The sequence below is a fragment of the Anopheles bellator genome, unplaced genomic scaffold, assembly GCF_943735745.2.
Source record: "Anopheles bellator unplaced genomic scaffold, idAnoBellAS_SP24_06.2 scaffold00256_ctg1, whole genome shotgun sequence".
NCBI lineage: Eukaryota > Metazoa > Arthropoda > Insecta > Diptera > Culicidae > Anopheles > Anopheles bellator.
The window spans coordinates 7,629-9,693 of NW_026684402.1; the positions used below are offsets into that span (position 1 = coordinate 7,629).

The 2,065-nt window shown below is 55.4% G+C and overlaps 1 protein-coding gene across 1 annotated transcript; it reads right to left on the reverse strand.

Annotated features, from left to right (window-relative positions):
- Positions 1-515: 515 nt before the first annotated feature.
- On the reverse strand, positions 516-1,613 carry LOC131214205 (UPF0746 protein DDB_G0281095-like; the record flags this gene model as incomplete). Its single annotated transcript, XM_058208585.1, has 1 exon — positions 516-1,613. A coding segment is annotated over exon 1 (1,098 nt), but the record flags the coding sequence as incomplete, so codon positions are not given.
- Between the last annotated feature and the right edge of the window lie 452 nt (positions 1,614-2,065).

The following is a 2,065-nucleotide window of genomic DNA, read 5'->3' on the forward strand; positions in this document are numbered from 1 at the left end:
GCTGATGAATGTGACTCCCCCAATATCAGCAGCGGCCATTCCGTCGACTGTGGCGCTTCTGATGTGCTGTATCGCCTTTCCGCCGCTTACCGCAATGGCCGCCTTGCGTGTCGGATCGCATATACATTGCGGATCTTCCGGCACCCAGTACGGCTCTGAGACAAGTAGAACGTCGATCCGCTTCTCCAATGCCGTCTGCCTAAGAAGGTCCTGGGCTAGGCGGCAGCGCCCGATGTTGGCCTGTAATACCTTCAGAGACATTGCGAGGCTGCTCCTTGGCACATTTTCGACCCTATGCGGTGGGGGCCTCCGCACAAGATACAAACTACGTTTCGGGATTTGCAGTTTTTCTGCTTGTGTCCCTCTTCGCCGCACTTTATGCAAAGGTTTTCGCGTGCTTCGTTTTGGCAGTCGCGGCCGAGGTGCCCGCGCTCCAGGCAGCGGAAGCAGCGTGTCTGCTCAATCGGCAACGGTCCAAGGACGCGGACTTTGCATACCGTGTGTCCGATTTTTACCTCCGTGCCTTCGATCATCCGTACACTTCTGCGGGGAATCACTGTCCTTGCCCGTTGCAGCCCGGTCGGGTATTCGGTCATGTGCACGTCTAGCTTAACCGATTCGCCTAGCAGCCTGTGGAGAGCGTTCTCGACATCTTCCTTCTCTGCCAGCTGGTCGATGTCGCTGATGCTGACCGTCGCCATCTCCTGCACAAGCTTAACGCTGCCGGCCTCGCCGACCTCCTTTACAATGGCGGCTTCGATCTCGGATCCGTTGACAGCCTCCCGGATCCTGATGTTGCAACTCCCCTGGAGGAACCGAACCTCTTGAAACTTTTGCTCGTTGAGGTCGGCCTTCCACGCCAACTTGCAGACCTGCTTCACCGTGTGTGGAGGCTTTGGCACTACCTTGATGAGGTCCAGTAGAACACCATCTTTGTCTACCAGTTTCTTGTTCAGCTTCCGCCGGTTCTGCTGCTGCTGGTGTTGCTGTTGTTGTTGTTGGTGGTTCTGCTTCTTGTCGTCGGCAGCTTGTCGTCGCTCCGCTCTTGTCGGCACATGCGACCATTCCGCCGATGCCGGTATTCCATCGTCAGTCACCATCTGCGCCATGGTACGGTGCTGTTTTTGTTGGCTCTGCTTTGGTGGCTGTGTGCGCAGTGTTCCTATTCCTAGGATCTCCCTGGTCCACTCCTGGAACTTGGATAGTAATTGCGCATGTATCTCCTCCGCCTGTTGTGGCGCATTCGTTACTTGCCGCTGTTGAGGCGGTTGTTGTTGTTGTTGCTTCTGCGGTGGCTTCGCCTTTTTTGGCTGCTGCTGCTGCTGTTGTTTTTGCTCTTTCTGTTGGAGCTGGTACTTCAGCTGGGCCAACTCCTGTTTGGCGGTCTCAGCCTCCTTTTGTACTTTTGCGCTGTGTTCCAGCAACATGGCATTTTGCGTCGTCAGCTTCTCTAACAGAACTCGCAGGGCCACCAACTCTGCTTTAACGTTCTGCAGTTCGCTGACTTTCTCCTCCTCCTCTTGCTGCGAGCCTGCCAGTGTGCAGTCATTCACACTGTCAACGTCGCTACTCTCGCCCTCTGTCGGCTTGGTACATTTCGACCGCGTATTCATTTTGGCCGATACCGCAACCACTTTAACCCACCGTTCGGTCGGTTACACAATGGCGCGCACCATGCCCTGCAGGTCGTGATGTCGTTGCTGTGCGAACAGCCCGAGAGCGACGGATGTCTCGATGGCTGTCGCCGGTAGACAATACACCACAGCAATGCAATACAGCCGGGACCAATACACTGTTGACCGTCACTTCGTGCCTTCCTCCTTTCTACTTTAATTCTTGCTAACTACGCCGTCTTGCTAACTACGCCGGTGGTCCTGAGCGTTTAGCCGCCTGGCGGTCGTCGACCGTTAAGTTAAATTCTATCCTCTTCCTTCTCCTTCCTTCTTGGGCACACACAAGCACACGCACGCCAGCTAGTAAAAGCACGTCTGTTTGCTATGACAGCTCACGAGCGACTTGAACACCCGGGCACTGCCCGGAAGAAAGTGTTTGAACGCCCCACGGG